The 21617-nt window shown below is 37.9% G+C and overlaps 1 protein-coding gene across 1 annotated transcript; it reads right to left on the bottom strand.

Moving 5' to 3' along the window:
* Positions 1–20: 20 nt before the first annotated feature.
* LOC106870100 (zinc finger protein 883) lies at positions 21–21369 on the bottom strand. Its single transcript, XM_052973002.1, has 4 exons — positions 20984–21369; positions 12661–14440; positions 12226–12252; positions 21–2609 (listed from the first exon to the last, which is right to left on the bottom strand). The coding sequence occupies exons 2-4, from the start codon at positions 13969–13971 to the stop codon at positions 1965–1967; spliced, it is 1983 nt and encodes a 660-aa protein (XP_052828962.1). The 5' UTR covers positions 13972–14440; positions 20984–21369; the 3' UTR covers positions 21–1964.
* Between the last annotated feature and the right edge of the window lie 248 nt (positions 21370–21617).

Genomic DNA, 21617 nt, shown 5'->3' with positions numbered 1-21617 from the left:
CAATAAACCATAAAATAGTGTAGATTTTTGTAAACTTTTACTTTATTTATTTGATCAGATCCTCAAAATTAATTTTGTGTATCACATCTGGTTCTGTACTTAGTAGAGATAAGGCATCCAGCCTGCCTTGTTGAGTAGTTGATCCCATCAGGGATTTTTAATATACTTCAACTGAGAAAATAAATGCTCAGCTGAACAACTTGTGACCATTAATGTTCAAAATATACGAAAAGCAATGTCAACATTTGGAAAGACACACTTAACAATAATATTTATTTTAATGAGTTTAAAATGATTTCTTTTGTGCCATAAACTATTTACCATTTCTGTGATGTCCTAAGCACGTGCTTATATTGCTTAATGGTCAATCCAGCACTGATGCAAGCTATGGACACATATATGGTGCAATAGAAACCACAGGAAGATTAACAGAGCAAGCAATCTTTGTGTGAAGCAAATGTGCAGACACAATAAACACTAAGAACGTACAGGAAATAGACTTCCTCAAATGTCCAAGGAGAGCCTTAGAATAGATAGCTTCTGTTATCTAGGCAACCAAATTAGCAATAGAGGATGTTGATCTGAAAGCGTGGCTGCTAGGCTGGGCAAAGTTCAGGAAGCTATTACCTTTGATGGTAACAGAGGTCCTCTCTCCCTCAGATTCAAAGGCAGATTGTATGATGCTTGTGTGTGAACAGCTATACTACATGGTAGTGAAACTTGGGCTGTGGCTGCAGAGGACATGTGAAGACTGTGGAAGAGGTAGCCCCAGGAAGATAGATGAAGTGGTGAGAAATGATCTTCAGAAAGGAGACAAGTAACCAAGACAACTGTTAATTTGCTGTGCTTGAAAAGACACATCAAATTAAGTAATATTGAGGTCATACAGGCTATATTCTCCATCCCAGCCTTCAGACACACACACACAGTCCCCCGTCAAAAATCCCCTCCAACCCATCTACTTGCTGTGTCCCTCAACTCTCCCTCATGTGCCTATTTGCACACTCTCAATGCCCTCGCATTATCTACTATAGTCACCCCCCCCACATTACAATTTCTCTCATCAACACATCCTAGTCACCTCTTCCCTATCTCCCTTCACACTCTTATGGAACATATTCCTGTGTTCCTTCTGAGTCACATACATTCACCCCCACTCTACTTTGTAGGTATGTCCCAATACATCTCTTCCACCATCTTTTTCTCTCTCTTTCCTACTAAGGTAGCCAAGTATCCCCTCTATGGCAAGACACCTCTTTTATATTCTAATCGTTCAACCAGCAGAAAGCTGTCTCAAGACCAGCCTCTCTCCTAATCAAGAAATCTTTGTCTTGCAAGTTACTTGGTGACCCTGTTGGTGCTGGTGCTACATAAAAAAAAAGCACCCAGTACACTCTGTAAAGTGACCAACATTAAACAGGGCATTCAAGCATGGAAAGCATGCCAAAGAAGACATTGGAACCTGGTGCAGTTCTCTGGCTTGCCAGCTCCTGTCAAATCATTCCACCCACGGAAAACATGTTGAGTGGTGAGGATGAACATTTTGCAGTGAAGAGAAATAAATTAATTCTGATGAAGAAAGGCAAGGGACACAACCAGGGAATCTAAATTAATAAGGCTTAGATTAAAAATAGAATGGATGTGGTCTTTAGTAATATGATGGTTTGTTTTGGCCTTGTTATATCCATCAGGAAGTGGGAGCCTGTGATCCTTAAGGGTTAATAGACCACCTCACATTATTCCAGCCTTACGCAGATTTTGTTGTAATTTTAAAAAATAAAAACTATATCACAGAAATTGTTCCATGTAAAATTGATTTCATAACAGGATGTTCTTGCGAAAGGCAACCAGAAAGTGGTTTTAGTCCAGAGCTGAGCCTAATGAATGTTGTTATGATTTCAAATCTTTATAAAAATGAACAAATTTCTGTAAAATAAACCAATTTATTTTACTTTATAAACGTTTTAGGTTTTCTGTTGTGACTGAGATGATTTTGAAGTTCTGATTTCTAGATGAGATGCTTTCTTATGTTTCTGCAACTGACTGGCATCAGCAAACAACTTTCCACACAAGTTACAACCAAACGGATAGTCTTCCTTGTGTTTATTCAAATGGCTACGAAGTGATTCTCTCCGATTGAACTTGGTTTTACAGACATTACATTCATAAAACTTTTGGTTCAGGTGAATGTTCCTGTAATGACGCTTCAAAGCTTTAGGTTCACGGAATCTGAAAGCACAGTCAGGGCATTCGTGGGGTCTCTCTCCTGAATGTGAGTTCCGATGGTGCTTCAGAGTCATCTCCAACTTGAAGGTTTTCTTGCAAATATCACAAGCAAATGGACGGGCTGACGAATGGATTGTTTCGTGGGCTCTCAAATGATGCGGTCTATAGAAACGTTTTTCACATTTGGAACACTTCAACTTTCGAAGGCACATGTGCGCCGGTTTATGGGTCCTCGCATGGGCCCTAGATGAAAACACCTTCTCACACACATCACAATAAAAACCATTTTCGATTATTTTCTTCTTAACTTGTACTGGTTCCTCATTTACAGATGCTGTGGAGGCCTCCATCCCTATTTGAAAACAATTTCTCTTCTGTTGCAGCTGAAAGCCAACGGAAATATTTAATTAAACAAGAGAACAGCAATGGGGGTGAACTGGCAGAAATTACAGAATACCAAACGAAATGCTTCGAACTACCCTTCAATCAACAGTTTATGGACACTAGTATCAATCAGATTAAAGACGTTTAATGAATAATGGTTCACATCTTCGTGCGTAATTATACTTTACAAGGTCTCAAATCAAACATAAACACTTCACCCATCAGAGTTCAAGTCCCAGATGGGAACCACTGTCCCACAAAAGATCTAAATGTTTCACTGCGACAACACTATGACTTCGTTTCGGCAACATTTACTTGTGACCTTGGAACGTAACTTCTAAAAACTCGGATCGTAACTTCTGTATTTCTAATACATTTCGTTTTTGTTGACACGTTTTATAAATTTTCATCAATCCCAATGAAAACAGTTGATTATATAGAGTCAGTCCCCAAATTTACTAAATAAACAGCTATAAAAAACACCTATATTATCATAACAATAAATTAAAACATAGCAATAAGAACAAATAACATCAAAGAAGTCTACCAATTTCGACTTACGAGCTTCCCTTTATGAGTTTATCAGGGAGTGAAATACGAATTATAGGTTTGCGTTGTTTTTACGACTCAAGAGTTGAGCACCACCATGTTCAGTATTACTCAAGAAATAGCTCTATATTACGACAGCAAAGCTAAGATTCCTTCAGGGATCAGAGCACACCATTTCACTGTGATGGCTATTCAGAAATTGACAAATGTGATTGGGTGATCTAATTAAAATTATTTAAAACTACCCACAATGAAACTAGCTAAGGATATCGAAAACACTAGTTCAGGCAGATGGGGGAAAGATACAGAAGTGCAGTCGGGGAACAGAAATATAACAATTTTAATTTTTTAGGAAGTAATACACACACGCAAAGATAAATAATTGTTTCCATAAATGTAAAGGAGTACGTGTTGTAAATATTAGTTGTTTAACCAAGCGAGTCTTGATGGAGCAGATCTATAATCAAAAGTAGACCAGTCTTGACCACCCTGTCATTTCAGAAGTATGCCGAGGACTACATTATCTTTAAAGTGGTATTTCTTTTCCCAAGAAAGTGAAGCTGTGATGTGAAGTGGATTTAGCTGCTATTTTGAATAGATTGGGTGACCAGGGAGAGACCCTCGTCGGGTAAGAATTTAACCAGCTAAACTACAACTATGCCTGAATATTGTCGTATTCATTTCACTTGATAACAACTTAGCCAATTTAGAAGAGACAGTTTTTAATTAAAATAGAGTGAGGATACTGTCAAACCAAATATACTGTAGCTGTACGACAATAAAACTGGAGATAAACACATGGGAATAAATAAACAAAAATAACTTGGAAATTAACGAACACGAATATCGTAAACAACTGTATATAATGAACCAGTAAAAGATGAACTTACCTTCAATTAAAAACAAGTAATGCAATTCAATGGCTTTGAATTTACAATAAAAATGTAAAACTGAACAGCAAACGGTTGGAAGATGAATCGACGAAATATTTGTTCGAATGAAAAAAACCCAGTTTTGAGGCGCGTAAATGAAACATATGGAAGATGCTAAGTGATTAAATGTACCTTCGATTTCGATTACGGAAGACACAAAGCGAAGTAACTGATAAACAAACAAAATATTAGATGGTATTAAAAGCAGTGGATGATTTGTTGAATCGTTGGAGAATGGGCAAGATGTTTTGTAGTATTGTTCTGAGTTTCCGTCGAAGATTTGGGGAATAAAGTAAGTCAATATAAATATAAGAGACAGACGTACAGGAAGATGTCTTCTTAGAATACAATAAGAACCAATATAATTAAATAACACAATTTATTGAGTGTGGAAGTCTGCTTTCACTCATGTGTCTTGATAAATCATCATCATCGTCGTTTAACGTCCGTTTTCCACGCTGGCAGGGGTTGGGTGGTTTGACAGGAGCTGGCAAACCAGAGGACTGCTCCACTGTTTATTTTGGCATAGTTTTTACAGTTGGATGCCCTTATTAACACCAGCCTCCTTACAAAGTGAACTATCACTCTGTCATAAATAGGTTTCTGTTTCTTTCTTCTACAACAATGGTTCTCAACTAGAGTTCATAAAAGATTGGGGGGGGGGATCCACATGGATGAGACAACTCACTGTTACACTCGTACTGGCAACGGCCACGCTCAAAATGGTGTATTTTACGTGCCACCTGCACAGGAGTCAGTTCGGTGGCACTGGCAACGATCTCGCTCGAATGTCTTTACACGTGCCAGGAAGGCGATGCTGGGCACAGGTGCCATGACAATTTCGCATGGCATTTAATTATAAAAAAACCATACGCAAAACACCACTGAATGAAGAAGACATAAGCTCTGTACTTAATGTGTACTTTTTATTCCATTATATGTAAAATACACTTTATTGAAATAAAAAAGTTTCCAAAATAAAAATAGATTTAATATTTGGATGGTAACACTGCAGAAATTGTGAATGACAAAGAGCATTATCAACAACCAGAAATACATGAAATAGAATATTTTTGTCTTTACAATATTTTAACTTCCAATACAAAATTATGTGAAAACCAGTCTTCAAACAGTGAAGTAATCCAAGTATCTTTATTTTCTTCTCTAAATGACTAGAAGGGTAGCCCTTATGGAGCCCTTGCAATGCTTTTACCTCCAAGCAGTAGTAACAGTCATTACCTATTTTAAAACCTTGCTTTGCAGTCGTTTTTTTTTCAATAAAACCAGCCATTGCTTACAATAAGTTTCTTTACAGTTACCTCCTTTCATATCTTTAAGTGTCTTAAAAACAGACTCTGTTCTAGGAATATTTAATTGTAACTGATAAAAGCTCTTCCATGTGACCTATGAGGCTGACCACCTCTTTCTTACACACCCTCATCAATTGTAATGAATATGCCCTTCTAATTTCATTCAAATATTTTTCTTTATTCATTAAAATCATAAACACAGTTGACTGACTTAAAAGAAATTTTAAGGCTCACTTCCTCCGGCTTTCTGTTCATTTAAGATTTCATACTTCACGGCTAAAGTTATTCTTTTCTGTTTCGCTATATTATCAAGAGCATTCAATGCCACCATACAATCCTTTCATTTGAACATACTAGAAGCAGCAGGGTTTCCAAATTAAAATTCACTAAAATTGCTGGCCATAATCTTGGACATCAAAGGACAATTCACTCAGGAGTAAATTATGAAAACAAATTTAAAAACGAAGATGGAAACATGAAATGAATTTTTGTATATTCACTGCTACAATAACAAAATAATATGGTCTCTGAGGATTGGCTGCAAAGTTCACAGGCTGAGCAAGACACTCTCATGGAATGTGACCAAATGATGTTTATTTTTCAACATAGTCCCCCTCACGGTCCACACACTTCTTCCATCGGTGTTGAAGTGCTTGGATCCCATTGGTGAAGAAACTTTCATCACGTTGGTTAAAGAAGTCATCAACTGCAGACATAACGTCATCATCAGTGCGATGCTGCTTCCCAGCCAAGTGTTTTTTCATGTTGGGGAACAGATAATAGTCAGATGGAGCCAAATCAGGAGAATAAGGAGGGTGATCAACCAGTTCAAAGCCACAATCATGCACAGCAGCCATTGAAACCAAGGATTTGTGTGCTGGAGCATTGTCCTGATGAAACAAGATCCCTTTTGCCAGTTTCCCTGGGCGTTTGGTCTTCAAAGCCGTTTTTAACTGCCTCAGCAAGTTGGCATAGTACTCTCCATTGATGGCGTGCCTCTTTTGAAGATAGTCAATAAACACAATGCCTTTTGCATCCCAAAAAACTGAGGCCATCACCTTCGCTGCAGATGAAATATTCTTGGCCTTCTTTGGTGCAGGTGGGGAGGTGAGTTCCCTTGTCTCAGGTTCAAAATGATGAACCCAGCACTCACCCTGGGTTAGGAAACGTTCAAGGAAATCAGCTGGATCTGCCTCAAACAACGCCAGATTTTCCCGTGAGCTGATTAACCTGGTGTCTTTTTGATCAGATGTCAGAAGACGTGGCACCCACAAAGCAGAAACCTTCAACATGCCAAGTTCTTTATGCAGAATATTCTCAACTCTCTCGCGGGATATGCTAATAGTATTGGCTATTTGATTTATAGTCAACTGCCTGTCATCCATCACCATGTGGTGAACACGATCAATGTTTTCCTCGGTGGTGGCAGTTGCAGGACGTCCAGACCTTGGGTCATCTTCGAGATTTTCCCTTCCCTTCCTAAATTCAGCTGCCCACTTTTGCACTGTCGATAAAGCTGGAGCATCATCCCCTAATGTAGCAACCATGTCAGCATGAATGTCCTTGGGGGCTAAACCCTTTTTCTGCAGGTACTTGATCACACCACGATGCCAAATTTTGTCCATTTTACCTGGAAAGAAATAATGCAGTTATTAATAAGAAGTGTTGAAATTAATGCATGCAATGTTTTGTTTTTTCACTTTAAATATATATCTATTTTCCTAAAACTTATGAGGGAAAAATCCGACGTTGTGAATTTTCCGAAAGTCCTCTCCCACCCCCCACGTTCGTTTGCGCAATATTTTTTTTTTTTTACATATTTCGTTTTCTACACACTTCCTTACACCTAGTAGGCCAGGCTTTTTTTATATTTTCGTTAACGGGTCTTAGAACTTTATATGGATCGAAATATTCTCAAAAAAATTTTTTTTAACCGAAAAGGCTTCTGCTGTGATTTTTTTTAAGTGCGTAGAAAACTAAACAAATTAGCCAAAATCGGTTCGGATGTGGGGGAAGTTCTTCATAAAAGGTTTCCCCTCATTAAAGGTAATGGTGAAAAACTCCCGGTAAAAACGGAGAAAATCCAACTAATCCGGAACTGCGCCCCTCGTTTTGGAATTATAATTCCCGTTGAATGAAACAGAGGAATACATTAAAGAAAAAAAATGAATTTAAAAAAAGAAACCCACCCATTTCCTAACACTTTCTAGCTCTTCCGTAAGAGAGAGAGTATATATATATATACACACACACACGCACAAAGGTGAAGAATGGTCTCTATACATAGTGTGTTTGTTGTTGTTTAACCAAGCGAGTCATGATGGAGCAGAAATACAATGAAAAGCAGTCCAGTCTTGACCACCCTGTCATTTCAGAAGTATGCCGAGGACTACATTATCTTTAAAGTGGTATTTCTCTTCCCAAGAGAGTGAAGCTGTGATGTGAAGTGGATTTAGCTGCTATTTTGAGTAGATTGGGCGACCAGGAAGACCCTCGTCGATTCTCTATGAATTTAACCAGCTAAACTACAACTATGCTTGAATATTGTTGAATTTAGATCACTTGTTAATTAATTTAGTAAATTTAGAAGAGACAGTTTTTAATTAAAACAGAGTGAGGACACTGTCAAACCAAATATATTGTAGCCGGACGGCAATAAGACTGGATTTGACTAAATGGGATGAAATAAACAGAGAATCAGAAAACTTGGAAATCAAACACAAACGTGTATAAATATCGTAAACAACTGTATATAATGTACTTAATAAAGGATAATATTACCTTCCATTTAAAACAAAGCAACTTAAAGACTGAATTAATGAAGGTTTGGAGAAATAGACGGATGAACAAGTGAACTTAGAAGCGCGTAAATGAAAGATATGGAAGATGCTAAGTGATGAAATATGTGTTAGACTACGGAAAGCACAAAGCGAAGTAACTGATGACTGTATCGAAAATAATACTCGATGATGGGAAAAACAGCGGATTTGTTGAATCTTTGGACAATGGGACAAAATGTCTTCCAGTATTTAATTATGACTTTTTACGTTCTGGGGAATAAAGTAATTGTCAATTTATAACAGACAGCTCCTTATCATTTGAATGTCTGCTTTTCAGGGATAGAAATGGGTTTTATGAGCTAGAGTAAGTTGCAGAAGGCAGCCACCACCCCTGCCCTCTGTGAGCTGAAAAGTAGGGGAATGCTGTCCCCCATTCCCATCACTGCTACTTTTCCATGCTTTCATGGATCAGATGTGACTTCACTGAGGAAGAATTTTCTTGACCAGATGCCATTTCTGTCACCCAAAACTGCACAATACTCGTCTTTGAATTTACACATAATCACATGGAAGTGTGTTCCTCTAAGATATTGCTGACACATCTGAGATAGAGCACTTAGGGAATATAAATATTTTAGATGACCATCTCATTGATAGGAAAGCCCTCACTAGTGCAGATTCTTTTCTACTGTAGGCACAAGAGGTGGGAGGGTACGACAGCTGGTGGTCACTCAAACATGGCTTCTTAACATACACCACACTTTCAATGTTTTAGGTGCCTCATATAGCTGTGTGTATGGTCCACTTGCTCTTAACACAGTGGAACAGCCAGGGGGAAGAGATGGCTGAGCCTACACTCAGCTGGTAGTTATTTACAGCTGAGCAGAGTGGAGTAATGTGAAACGAATTGCTTTTCTCAAGAATATAATTCACAACCCAGTTCAGAAATTGAACCCAACTTCATATGGTCATGAACCAAACACATTAACCACTAGCCCATGTACCTTCCTTGTGACGGGTAGCCATGATTTATTTGGCTTTGTCACTCCAAAATACCTCTCAACACCTAGCATAAAGCCACTTCCCTCGATCAAAGTGTCTTGTCTTGTTAGTCACTTGGTGACCCCACGAGTGCCACATAAAAAGCACCCAGTACACTCTGTGAAATGGTTTGTGTTAGGAAGGGCATCCAGCTGTAGAAACCATGCTTCAACAGACATTGGAGTTTGGTGCAGTCATCTGGCGTGTTGGGCCCTGTCACACCATCCAGCCCATGACAGCATGGAGAACAGATATTAAACAGTGATGATGATGATGTTGGACAATCTTATACAGGTAGAGGGGCAGTGATGACTTGATAATGGTTGAGTTTAGAGGAGAGAAAGAGATCAAAGATGCCTGGACTGTGTGAAGGAGGACAGTGAGTGAAGAACAAAATGTAAAGCATTGCTTCTTAAAATGTGGGGTGGGGAATTGTATAGAGACGGGTACAGCAGGGCTGACAGATGGACATTTTTCAATCTTTTTTAGGTGTGTGAATCACATAAAAATCAGTTATTTCTTCATTCCATATTGTATTTTGAAGTAATATAATACACTCCCAAAGTGTAGTGGGTGCTTTTTATGTGCCACCAACAATGCTACATTATCATGATACTGGTGTTCTCTCTCTCATCCAAATATAAAAGACTTAACCAACCACGTAGAGACATATTTGGTTCGTCTTGAATTAAGTCGTTTCTTTTAATTTGGCACAAGGCCAGCAATTTGGGGGATAGAGGGAAATGAATTATGTCACCCCCAATGCTCAAATGATACTTGCTTCATTGACCCCCAAAATGATGAAAAGCAAATTTGACCTCAGAATGTAAGAAGTTAGAAAAAATGCAGTTAAGCATTTTGTCCAGCACAGTAACGATTCTACTAGCTCCCAACCTTAATTTAATTAATAAAAGAAAACAAATTGGCAAAAAAAAGAAAAGAATGTGAAGAAAAAATATATTTTTATTTCAACAACACTAAAGAAAAATTGTACATTTTTGGACAAATGAGAAATATCTTTACAGCTTCTTGGTAAAGGCAGCTATCTTTTAGCTTGTTAGTCTCTTTAATTTACATGTCTGGAATTTTCTGCACTAAAATATTAATTGCCCTCATCAGATTCTAACTTTGTTCAACAATACATTGAATAACATATTGTTAATAAATGTTGATAAAACTTGCAATCATTTCGTTTTCCAAGCTGATTCCAATTGAGAAAAGCAAAACACAATTTGAAATTTTAAAAGTTGCTGATTTTTCCTCAGTCCAAATTGAAAATGGGAAATCTTAACGGGAGCAAAGCATTTCTTTGTACAAGGGATCCCCTGCAGAATATGACCTCAAATTTTGTTAGAGCCAAAACTGTTGGCTGTCTCAACTAAAAAAAAGGGGATTCCATCTACAACTCAATGGAACTCCCAAAGTTGCAGTTTTCTACTGAAACTGCCACTCTTTGCACCAGTTGACAAGAATACATCATCAATTCAGGTGATTCCCATTCACGCACACAGTTGTAAACAATAATTGTAACAGAGAGAAATATTGTGGAGACACACTTACATACCTTCACAGCTTCATTGAGTCTATGAAGTAAAACTCTTGTTATAATGGACATAAATAAAAGCAAAATTAAGAACAATTATGTGATTAATGTAATTAACTTTCTTCTATTTTAAAAAATGTCTTCAATTGAAATGATAAAACAGATTTTTTTTTTTTACATTTTGGGTCTGAAGGAAGGGACAGTGCCCTTTGACCTATACAGACCCTTGGAGGTTGGTGAGATTGATGTCATTAATGTTCTTGCAAAGAAAGACATCAACAAGGAGGGAATTCCAAGGGGATGATGTTCTGGAAAAGGAAGGATTGCGTGAGAGTGATGGGGGATGGGAGGAGGACAGGAATGTCCAAATGGAAGTGACATGAGTCCAGCCAGCTCTGAGGAGCAGCGGTCAAAATAGTAGCAGTAGAAAAAAAAGTGGAGAGAGAAGAGACAAACGTGCCTATGGATGAGAGGCCGGAGTATAATCTGAGAGTCATGACTTGTGCCCATTCAGTCAGGTGGTGGCTCTTTTCCAGATGCAATCTAGGCTGTATGTTTGCTTGCAGAAGCAGCAATGCCCCAGATGAGAGAGAGAAAGCAAGCAATACTCCATTGTATGTCTGGGATCTATAAATTATTTTCATTCTTTCTTGAAACTAAATAAAATGTTTTTAAACCAGATTGACAAAAATATCATTTTCATTGTCTTCCAATCCAAGTTATTGCCATTTCTAAATCATTTTTTCCATTGCATAACAAAAAGGAAGATCCTTCTAGAAATATTATATAATAATTTAGTGAATGTAGAGAATAGAATTCACAAAATATTGCCTTCTTCATTTAAAATTCACTGAAATAATTGGGCTGAGTGTATTTTTGGAAAGAAATCATTTTTACATCTAAACTTGTAACTTTATTTAATGTTCCCCTTAAGAAAACTTATCAAGTGATAAAAACTAAACCAACAAACAGTTGAGTGAATTAGGGCAGTTTTAAGTGAGCCCTTTTTTATACTGGAATATTTCAGACAAAGGGACAACCTTGAAATATCAGTTTTCTCTCCTCCCCTCAAAATAGAAACTCCATTGTCAAATTGTCTTCATAGAGGCAGATCACCACCACCACCACCATCAACTTGGATTCTGTTTTTCTATCTGAAAGATGGTTTGAAACTGATGTGAAATAAACCTTTATCCGAAAGCTTTCCATCCAGAAGAGAAGCAGGAACTTAAATATACATCAGCCATTGTTCGTTCAAGACCACTGAATGGTAATGGATTGCTGTGCGAAGGAGTTGGTTTGATGTGTAAGTTGATGATTACAACAGCCATGGCCTGACAGTCATCAATAGAAGAAGCTGTCAGTGTTGTTCGTTTTTGAAATTCAAATGGGGAGTTTGATTACTGGCTTCATATAGCAAAAATGGAAGTAAGTATGACTACTACTCCTCCTCCACTTACTTGAGTGTCACTCAATTCAAAGTTAACCTGGAGAGAGGGATTTGGAAACATTTGACAAGTTACAGTGTTGCTGCTGCTGCTACAGTTAACTCCCTTCGTATACATAAGCCTAACTCTCTCTCTCTCTCTCCCTTTTATTAAGAGGAGCCTAGTAAGTTTCACAGTGAAATACAGAAATCAACAATCCTGTTTTATTGGTCAGAAGTTGTGAATGCATTGCTCCTTGCTCAAGGCAGCGTCAAGACTCAAACGCAGCAGTTTAACTGCTGCACCAATATGACATACAGACACACCACATTGTAGAAGAAAATTATGTTAATATAATAGTTGTTTTATGGAGATTGTGCGATGATATTGATCGAGATAAGATTGAAAGTGTTATACAAGAAGATAAAACATCTGGCTCATTAGGAAGATGTAATGAAATATGTTTTAAGTGTTCATTTTCGCATGAGATTTCTTATGTTTCAATAGGTGACTGCCATCAGTAAACTTCTTGTCACAAATGTCACAGCTATACGGCTTCTCACCTGTATGTATTCGCTGGTGCCTGCGAAGGTCAAATCCTCGAGCAAACTTTTTCCCACAGACATCACATTCGTAAGGTCTGAGGCCGGTGTGGCTACCTCGATAATGGGAGTTCAGATGACTGATCTCACCAAATCTGAAGCCACAAATAGGGCATTCATGTGGTTTTTCTCCCGTGTGGCTTCTGTGGTGACGAGTCAGATCACACCGTTTTCTAAAGCTCTTCTCACAAATATCACAGACGAATGGCCGAATTGAAGAATGCGTTAGCAAATGAGCCTTCAAATGACTATTCTGGAGAAAACGCTTATCACACTGCTCACACTTGAATCGTCGTTCACCAGAATGCGGCCGGTTATGAGTATGGAGATGGTTGCCTTTAGAATACAGATTCTGACAGATGTCACAAAAGTACAGTTTGCTCGTTTCACCTTCCACCTTCACTTTAACAGCTCCTGATTGGCTGGTTTTATTATCCTGACATGGTTGATTGGTCATATTGTCCTGACATGGCTGACTGGTTGTATTGTCATGACATGGCTGACTGGTTGAACTATCTTGACATGCTTGCCTGTTGGCCATGTTATTTTGACATTGTTGTCGACTGCTACTTTCCTGGCATGCTTGACTAGTCATATTGTTTCGACATGGTTGATTAGTCCTATTGTCTTGACATGCCTGATTGGTCATATTGTTTCGACATGGCTGACTGGCCATGTTGTTCCTGCATGTATGACTGGCCATACTGTTCCTACATTGTTGGTTACTGGTCCTGTTTTGACACTGACTGGTCATACTGTTTTGACATAGTTGATTGGTAATATTCTGACACAGTTGATTGGTCATATTATTCTGACATGGTTGATTGGCCATATTGTTCTGACAAGACTGATTTGTGGTCCTATTGTTCTGAAACGCTTGGCTGGTTGCGCTGTTCTGACACGGCTGACTGGTCGTACTGTTCTGAAATGGCTGAATGCTTGCATTACCTTGAAATGCTTGACTGGTTGTATTACTTTGAAACGGTGGACTGTTGCTGTTGTCTTGAAATGGCTGGTTGCTTATATTGTTCTGAAACGACTGAGAGCCGGTGGCTGCAGGATTGAGCAAGTTCTTATTGGACTTTTTGCAGCCCTGCATCATCGCATCCACATTGGCAGCAGCAACAGCCCCACCAGCGTCACTTTCACTGAGGTTCGGTATTGGGAAGAGGTCCATTGTTACAATGTTCAACTACTACCAGGACAACATGCCAGTTACAAAACAAACAACTATTCTGGCTATTGGTAGAGTGCTGTCTGCAATGTTGCTATAGAAACAGTCTGATAATTTTCTATAAGATGACCACCACTATCTAATGACACAATTTCTGTACCATTCCACTTTAGCCAAAATGACAAAGCGAGACAGACAGGGAAGTAGCAAATCTTACAAGCTGATTTTTTTCTTCTCTCTTTTAAGGAATCTTTGAATGTCTTAACATAACAAGGTTAAAGTTAGTGTAATTAACAGATTGGGTGAATAAAGTGGACAGAATTAATTTAATTATAGAAAACAAATGTGGTTCATTTCAGGATGTTCATTGTATGTAGAACAATAGAGGATATGTTGAAATCTTGCAATTCTTTCTGTAGTTCTATTGGGACATCAGACTGACAGACTCAATGCAGTGTGGAATCTCAGCCACCTGGAAAACAACGAGAAAAAGGAAATCAGTTGTAAAATTGAATTTTATTTAAAACCAAGACAAAAAATATGTTTACCTTTTACTTGTTAAACTATGGCCATGCTGGGGCACTATCTTGAAGGGTTTTAGTGAAACACATCAACCCTAGGGCTTGTTTTTTTCTAATCCTAATACTTTATTGGTCTCATATGCTGAACTGCTAAGTTACATCAACAAACAAACCAACACCAGCTGTCAATTGCAGGAGGAGGAGGAGGGGGGAGGAAACAGGCAAACACAAAGACAGATATACAGATGGGCTTCGTTCAATTTCCATCTACTAAATACCCCAAGCTTTGGTTGGCCCAGGTCTACAGTGGAAGACAGTTTCCCAAGATGCCATTCAGCAGGACTGAACCCAGAACCAAGCTTCTTACCATACAACCACAATCTGTAAATCATTCGACCAAGACTAGCCATAAACATTGTGCTGTAATTAACATACACGTCATCATCATTGTTTTAATGCCCAATTACCCAGGCTTGCATGGAATGGACACAGTTGATTGAGGCAGATTTTTTATGGCTAGAGGCCCTTTCTGTTGCTCGTTTCCAAGCTAGATAATATTTCTCCATGACCAGACATGCTCTTGCCAGAATATTGGAAAGGAGTGACACTCATTGGCAATTATCACATCATGTCAAGATGAGGAAAAATAAACACACGTACACATGAAGGCCTCTTTCAGTTTCCATCGACATTATTCATTCACAAAAGCTTTGGTCAGCCTGGGGCTACAGTAGGGTTGAACTTGGAACCATGTGGCTAGGAAGAAAGCTTCTTCTACAGTCACCACACAACACATTTTCTAGGGGCAGAAATAATTTTAACAAATCAAGAACTTATGTTGTACAGCATTTGCTGTACCACATATAAAAGAAGGTTTTTTTATAAATGAAGATATATTTTCATCAACAGATTTATAACTTTAAAGCTGCAATGATGAGCAAAAAAACCCATTAAATTCAATAGAAATTCATTTACATTTTGGTTGGGATTTTAAAATTGAGTAGACAGATGGTGCCTGATAAATATGTATTTTCACAAGGTGATTCCATATCAGGTGTTTCTAGCTGTTCTAAATTCTGATGAATATTTGTCCAATCTTGTCTATTAGATCAGCTTTTACGAGCAAAGACTTAAGTTTGTTGAGATAAAGGTCAGGGTTAGGAAATACTTGAATCTCCTTGTACATAACATCACATTAATGAGAGTCTGTTGGTCAAGCTATCCTCACAATTTGATTTGCAGATTAATAACTTTTAAATTAATTATAGTGTTGTCATAAAGACAGTCCAGTTTAATCAATTCAAAAGAGACATACATTGTCAGCTGCCATAACTTGTATGGTACCAGAAGACATAAGACACTTAACTATTTTTACAATTCAACAGCCTCTTATCATCCAATTAGTCACATCAAGTGATGTGCTGTACTTATGACTCTCGTTACTCCAAATATTATTTTCTTGCTCATCATTTTCCCATCACATTCAATGATGTCACAACTTTTAATTGTCCTCAAGTTTCTTAAATATTTCCATTTTCATCACCTTCAGTCCTCTCCATACCACAACCACGGGGTCATAGCAGTTGGGCCACTCTATTTCATTAGAGTAACAACAGTTGGACCACACCTTATTTTATTAGGGTGACAGGTAATTTATTAAGGGATCTCAGAGCACCTCATGTGTCTGTCAACCAACAAGCTACTTAATGGATATGGAATTTCTGTTCCAGCATCAGTATTTGGCCCCTCCACCCAATGCCAAACAACCACTGTCTGGTTTACAGACAATCTCATCAATGGGCTTCCTTGGCCAGGAAACACACCTGATCTGAACATCATACAGAATCAGTGGGTAACACTTGTGGTTGAATAACAATCAGTCCACCAGAGAGTTCGATCATTTCAATTGCTTTGAATAATGATGAAGATAACAGTGTTATTGTTGTGTTGGCTGCCTACATCACCACCACCACCACCACCATTTTGATCTTCTTGATGCTCAGATCAATGACAAGTTAAAACATTAGATCCTACACTCTTCACAGAAGCTGAACTTATCCAACTACTCTGGGAACTCTAACAGATTCACAGCAATTCAAGAGCCTATCACAGAAGAAGTGATAAAGTACCATTCTGATTTCGTTGATTAACCCATTCCTCACAAAATTTATGGCCTTCTACCTACATTGAAAACAATTATTATTATTATGATTATTAAAAAGGCGGTGAGCTGGCAGAATCGTTAGGACGCCAGGTGAAATGCTTAGTGTTATTTCATCTGCTGCTACATTCCGGGTTCAAATGCTGCCAAGATCAACTTTGCCTTTCATCCTTTTGAAGTGAATAAAGCAAGTATTGGGACCCATGTCATGCAACCAGTCTCTTCTCCCAAAATTACAGAGTTTATGCTTAGAGTAAAAAAGATTATCATCAGCATCACTGAAGACTGAGTCTCTGGATTAGTTTGTGCTATAATTCTCATACAAACACCTGGTAATTCCCAAATGAAATTGGGTCACATTAATAAAGATTAAATTTATGTCAGTGTCTATTGTTCGTTTTGTGTTTTAAGTTCAAACCTCATCAAAACCAATTTTCATCCTTCAGCAGGTCTTTCACTGGGTTCACTCATTAGACTGCGACCATGCTGGAACATTGTCTTGAAGAACTTTTAGTTGAATGAATCGACCCCTGTACTCTTTTTATCTTTTTAAGCCTGATATTTTTTCCACCTATTTCTTTTACTGAACCACTAAAGACACGGGGACGTAAGCACACCAACACCAGTTGTCAAGTGATGATAGGGGACACACACACACACACATATATACATACAACAGGCTTCTTTCAGTTTCTGTCTACCAAATCCATTCACAAGGCTTTGGTGAGTTTGAGACTATAGCAGAAGACACTTGCAGTGGGACTGAACCTGGGACCATGTGGTTGGGAAGCAAACTTCTTACCACACAGCCATGCCTGCACCTAGTTAATAAAATGAAGTACCAGTCATATACTGAGTTTTATTTAGCATTCCTCTAAAGAATCCAAAACGTGAACAGAATAAGGTGCCAACCTATTAATAGTCATTTTGCTTCAATGCCTCAAGGTATGTTCTAGCTCTCTGACCTTTGAGTTCAAATCAAGTCACGATCACTTTGCCTTTCATTCTTGCAGGGTCGATAAATAAAGCACTAACCCAGTACTGGGGTCAGTTCTACTTCAACCACTGGAAAAGTCATCACTACCTCACAAGTAAGAAAGAAAAAAAAAATCCGGAATTGGATAGGTTTTTTCCCTTCATTTTTTGGTTCCAGTATTTTCTGTGTTTCATTCCACGGCAATTACAATTCCGAAACATCTGGCCTTTTCCTTTGTCTTCCCCAGCCCACCACCATTTTGTGCCTTCTTTTCCTTCCCCATGAGATAGATATACTTATTCCAAAACACTGTTCCCTCTCTAGTCTTCCACACGAAATCGGCTAAGGTGAGGCAGGACAAGGACGGACTCCATCGAATCTCAAATATACCCAAGACGCCGTATGTCGCGGCGATGCACCAATGCCTCCCCCTTCATCACGAGTTGAAGGTCCCCCGTCAAGACAAGTTATTTAGTTGCCACTGTTTCGTTTAAACACCCACGCATTGCTGGCACTAAATTGTTTTTTCTGCTGACATCTTTTGATAATAAAACAATAAATGATCAATACTTTTAATAAGACTTCTATAATATGTATAAACGAGAGAGAGAGAGAGAAAGCATTAAATGTGACACAGATATATATATATCGATACGTCTGAAAGGGAGGTAATCCAATTCCTACCTGTTTGACACAAATCAGTGATGTCATTCAATAAGCTAGAAATAGCAGCCAACTTTCTTTCAAATTACACCTGCCGTCTTAAATAAAGGATACATTGGACAAAGTAATCGTAGATATACATAAACTGGAATAATTTGGATGATAATCAGTCTGCTGGATCATGACGAAGGCTGGACTTGGAGGCTAAACAATACCAACCCGACCGGATTATTTAGACATCATGTCATTAATTAATTCACAACTGAAATCAAATTATTGACACTCAAAATTATTTCAGAGTGATGTCCTGCACATCTTTGATCACCTGTGGCTGACCTACGGCTAAATAACTTACCAGACACGGGGCGTCACAGCGGCCTTATCCCAATATAATGAGAATACTTTATATTAACAATTTAAGAACCTCTGCTCTGGGACCCACGGAAAATTTTCGGGACATATTTTTAAAGAGTAATACTGTCGACGTCCGAAATACGGTAATTGAGTTAGGTCCAATTAAAAATCATCACCAATAATTAACAACCTTCTGCCATGTACAAATATCAATTCGATGCAGTATTTGAATGGTAAACTATATTTTATCGATCTCAGACGGATAAAAGTCTTAACTTCGGCGGAATTCGAAGTAGAAATGTAAAAGAGTGGTAACCAAATACCACAAGGTATTTTGTTGAACGCTCCAGATTCACTGTAACTATTAGAAACACGCAGACACAGTTAAAGACTGAATTTCAATTATTTTGTAATATGTATTAATTGTTGTCACATTTACAACCTGGTCACCATTCTATTCCAGTGTGTGAATAGGGTCAAATATTCTGGCTGTGCCAGTAGAAAGCTTTCCACCCATCAGCAGACCAATTACAAAAAGCGTTCCAGCTGTGACCATCCTATCTTTTCTTTGTTTTTTTTTTGTATATCAGGATTATCATTTTCCTGCCGAGGTCAACTTTGCTTTTCAGTCCTTTCGAAGGTCGATAAAATAAAATACCAATCAAGTGCTCAAGTCGATACAATCGACCTCCACTCATTTCAAAAGTTGGCTTTCGTTATTATTATTATTAAAGCTGCAAGCTGGCAGAACCGTTAGCTCTCCGGACAAAATGCATCGCGACATTTCATTCGGTTTTACGTTCTGAGTTCAAATTCCGTCGAGATCGACTTATCCTTTCAGGGTCGATAAAAATAAGAAGTTGAACACTGGGGTCGATGTAATCGACTAACCCCCATCCCTCCAATTTTCCAGCCCTTGTGTCTTTAGTAGAAAGAATTGTTATTATGAAACGCCAAACCAAATGTTTTTGCAGCATCTACTATTAAACTATTCTTGTACATTTTTCAGTGGGACCGATAAAATAATGGCCCGATAAAGTATATTAGTGATATACGATCAACTCTTTTGTTAGAAATCATTTTATATTTCATGAAAGACACCAGAAATGGTGTCTGACGGACCACACTGAAACAGAAAAACATTTATACTTTAGTCGCATGGTTAATGACTAATGATTTAACATGACAACCCCCACCACATAAGTTGTGTAAGAAACACTGATTAAAGGCCGAGCTAACGGGGGAACTCCTATCTAGGTGACCTGCTAGAAATAGCAGTCAAATTTACTTGAAATTATACTCTGGTTTTTAAAGAGACATATCAGATAATGTGCTCCCAGATATCCCCCATAAAACAGAGTGGTCACGGTTGGAATGTCTTTGATTATAGTCTGTCAGCTCGATCAAACCTGATTTGGGGTTAAACAACAACGCAACCTGCACAAACCAAACACTGAACGGGCCAACGGTGACTCTTGTATATAGTTCGTCTATATGCTAGAAATAGCAACTAAACCTCCCTCAAATTGCACACCGTCTTACAAAAAACAAAAGACATACAGAACGTGGTCCTAAATACACAGAAAGGAAGACGGGATGGTCACAGATGGAACGTCTTTTGATTACAAGGTCTGCTCGATCAGAGCTAATTCGGTGTCAAACAATTGACTAAAGTCGGTAAACTAAAACACCTGCGGCCCCTTGGACTAAGTACAACCTCCCCATAAAAGACTGCGGAGTTAAAATGGGGGACAACAGGGCCACAGTTAAGATTAACATATCCTTAGAGGTTAAATGAGGATGGAATCACATTTATAGAAAAAATATTAAAGCTATTTTTTAAAAAATCTCTGCTGAGAGGAACACGAAGACTTAAGATTTACCTCATCTTTAATTATAATTATTTTTATATTTGACAGTTTCATCTCTCGTAGTCTGTGGTGTGGATGATGTTAAATACAATCCCTAAAGAGTGACCGAAAATGAAGCGAAAATTTGGTCAAATTCACAAACTACAACGATTTATTTCCTTAACTACAATAAATAAATGATGACTTTTGTTTCCAAACATAGGCCATTCCTAGTAACAGTCAACACCATGCTGTCTGGAAGTTGTTTTTCTTTGGAAAAAGTCTCTAATATGAGCGTAATTAAACAGGATAAGTAATAAAGCAAATGTGTGAGAAGACGAAGAAATAGGTGAGTCGACGAAGGTTGGCTGAGATAATAAAGAAATCCGATGGGGAAGGCCATTCACTACTACGCAGCTTGGAATCTTTGAAAACAACATGAGAGAAGAAAAAGAAGCGATTAAAACAAATATATCGAGGTTGATCTTACCTTGAACAGTGTAAAACAAGCAGCAACGCTTCTCGAATAAAGTTGGAATTCAATAAGCTGGGCAATAATGATGTAATGTGAGTTATGACGGGGGTTAATATCTAATAAACAAGAGATGTTTACATCTGGAGTTGGAGAGAGAGAAATGAGGCAAGCAACACATTAGAGACTGAAAGGTCATGTGAGGGAGAGACAGGCGCGCAAATTAACACACTATGGAAGACACGACACGTCTCCATAAACAACGGTCAAACTGAATCATGATGTCAGTTGATTGTTGTTGCCTATATTCAATTAGACCTAATTAAATGGTTTTGTAAATATGAACTTATATTCTTATAGCCGGTGTTTATTATTGGTTTATTACTACTTGCTTTTGTTGTTGTCTTTGTGATGTAGTTTCTTTGTTGGATAATCGATTTAAATCACATAGGTACTTCCGTACTTACAGCATGTGATAAATTATTTCCCTTTATAAGAGCCTTTTATATAAAAAAAAATCCATTATACTCTTATATAAACACACAACTACATATTTAAATATATATATATATATATATATATATATATATACACACACACACATATCTATCTATCTATCTATCTATATATATATATATATATATATTTATAT

This window comes from Octopus bimaculoides, chromosome 14, assembly GCF_001194135.2.
Source record: "Octopus bimaculoides isolate UCB-OBI-ISO-001 chromosome 14, ASM119413v2, whole genome shotgun sequence".
NCBI lineage: Eukaryota > Metazoa > Mollusca > Cephalopoda > Octopoda > Octopodidae > Octopus > Octopus bimaculoides.
Note: the sequence above shows the minus strand (reverse complement) of the source record. Positions and strands in the feature narration are given on the sequence as shown.

What these genes read in the sequence shown, in the direction of transcription:
- LOC106870100 (XM_052973002.1), bottom strand. Translation starts at nt 13,971, where the DNA reads ATGGACCTCTTCCCAATACCGAACCTCAGTGAAAGTGACGCTGGTGGG. An exon ending in CTCATGCGAAAATGAACACT is followed by an intron (nt 12,253 to 12,660) that starts TAAAACATATTT and finishes CCCTCTCTCCAG; the next exon opens with GTTAACTTTGAATTGAGTGA. An exon ending in TTGAATTGAGTGACACTCAA is followed by an intron (nt 2,610 to 12,225) that starts GTAAGTGGAGGA and finishes GTTGGCTTTCAG; the next exon opens with CTGCAACAGAAGAGAAATTG.